The 2,169-nt window shown below is 54.4% G+C and overlaps 1 protein-coding gene across 1 annotated transcript; it reads right to left on the bottom strand.

Annotated features, from left to right (window-relative positions):
• Nucleotides 1-1,113: 1,113 nt before the first annotated feature.
• Nucleotides 1,114-1,817, bottom strand: YJU2 (YJU2 splicing factor homolog; the record flags this gene model as incomplete). The annotated part of the gene is made up of 2 exons (XM_057386767.1): nt 1,114-1,309; nt 1,484-1,817. Coding segments are annotated over 2 exons (520 nt in total), but the record flags the coding sequence as incomplete, so codon positions are not given.
• Between the last annotated feature and the right edge of the window lie 352 nt (nt 1,818-2,169).

Raw genomic sequence — 2,169 nt, 5'->3', positions numbered from 1 at the left:
TGGGGATGTCCCTCTGCCACGCCCTGAGTGCCCCAGGGGAGATGGGGGTGACAGCAGGGCTGCCCAGGGAGGTTTAGAAGGGATTTTCTTCAAGCCTGAGGGGTGACAGCAGCCTCAGCCCAGAGCAGAAACGAGATTTCCGTGTGAGGGCACTTCCCAGGGGGATCAGACCATCCCAGCAACTCAGATCCCACAGAATCCCACCTTCCACCCCATTTCCACGTGAAGGCACTTCCCAGGGGGATCAAACCCCTCCCAGCAGCTCAGACCCCACATAATCCCACAAAATCCCACCTTCCACCCCATTTCCACGTGAGAGCACTTCCCAGGGGATCAAATCCCTCCCAAGCAGCTCAGACCCCACAGAATCCCCCAGAAGGACCTTCCACCCCATTTCTCTATGAGGACAGGGGGATCAGACCCCACAAAATCCCACCTTCCACCCCATTTCCACGTGAAGGAACTTCCCGGGGGATCAGACCCCTCCCAGCAGCTCAGATCCCACAAAATCCCACAAAAGGACCTTCTACCCTATTTCCCTATGAGGATAATTCCCAGGGGGATCAGACCCCCCCAAACAGCTCAGACCCCACAGAATCCCGAAGAAGGACCTTCCACCCCATTTCTCTATGAGGACAGGGGGATCAGACCCCACAAAATCCCACCTTCCACCCCATTTCCACGTGAAGGAACTTCCCAGGGGGATCAGACCCCTCCCAGCAGCTCAGACCCCACAGAATCCCACCTTCCACCCCATTTCTACGTGAGAGCACTTCCCAAGGGGATCAGACCCTTCCCAGGAGCTCAGATCCCACAGAATCCCACAGAATCCCATCTTCCACTCCATTCCACTATGAGGGCACTTCCCAGGGGGATCAAACCCCTCCCAAACAGCTCAGATCCCATGGAATCCCACAGAATCCCATAAAATCTCACAGAATCCCACCTTCCACCCCATTTCCCTATGAGGGCACTTCCCAGGGGGATCAGATCCCCCTAAACAGCTCAGACCCCACAGAATCCCCCAGAAGGACCTTCCACCCCATTTCCCTGAACATTTTGCCATNGGGAATTTGGCCCCTTTGGGCAGGGCTGACCCCATTCCCAGCACTCCCATCCCCTCTCACTTCATCTCCTGCTCATCCTCCTCCTGCTCCTTGCGCCTCTGCTCCTCCTCCAGCTCCTTGTACTGCTTCAGCATGGCCTCGAAATCCACGTTGGCCTGGCGCTGGTTGAGCTCCTTCAGCTCCTGCAGGTTCTCCAGCACCTCCATTTCCAGTTTGGAATCCTTGGTTCGGTTCTCCAGGACCTGGATGGGATAATTTGGAATATTTGAGGGATCTCTGACACCTCCCCACGCTGGATGAAGCACAAAAGGATCCTCATCCTCATTTTTGGGTAGAACTGGAAAACCCCAATGGCTGGAAAATCACTGGGGAAGTGCAGGGCAGGGTGGGAGAGGTTTTTCCTCCAGTTTTTGTACCTTCATGGGATTGTTGAGCTCTTCCTCCTCCCTCTCCTTCTGCATCCTCTTCTCCTCCTCCTCCAGGAGTTTCTCAGCCTGGAAGTTGCGGGTGGCGCCGTGCTCCATGGTGTAATCCGTGTTCTCGGGGTCTGTCTGAGGAGGGGACAGCAATGGGATCGTTGTTTGTGGGGGAATCCTGCCCCAGCCAGCCCAGGGMCACTGCCAGAGGCTCAATTCCCTGATTTCAGGGAGGAAATTGCCATGGGAAGGGTTGAGGGAGATAAAAATCAACGCTCGGGATCGGTGCTGGGGCAGGAGGGTCAGGGAATTGTGGGATCCCAAATCATGGACACTAAAAAGGTGTCAAGAGTGTCAGAGAATTGTGGAATCCCAAATCCGGGACACAAAAAGTGTGTCAGGAGCGTCAGGAAACCATGGAATCCTAAATCATGGATACCAAAAAGGTGTCAAGAATGTTAAGGAATCATGGAATCCCCTGGCTGATGCAGCCAAAATCCACACTCAGGCTCAGTGCTGGGTCAGGAGTGTCAGGGAATCGTGGAATTCCAAATCCTGGACATTAAAAGGGTGTCAGGAGTGTCAGGGAATTGCAGAATCCCAAATCATGGACACTAAAAGGGTGTCAGGAGTGTCAGGGAACTGTGGAATCCTAAATCCTGGATACCAAAAGGGTGTCAAGGGTG

The sequence above is a fragment of the Malurus melanocephalus genome, unplaced genomic scaffold (assembly GCF_030028575.1).
Source record: "Malurus melanocephalus ecotype Western Australia unplaced genomic scaffold, MMel_1.1 scaffold_1046, whole genome shotgun sequence".
Taxonomy (NCBI): Eukaryota; Metazoa; Chordata; class Aves; order Passeriformes; family Maluridae; genus Malurus; species Malurus melanocephalus.
The sequence above is the reverse complement of the archived record's forward strand: the minus strand, read 5'-3'. Positions and strand labels throughout refer to the sequence as shown.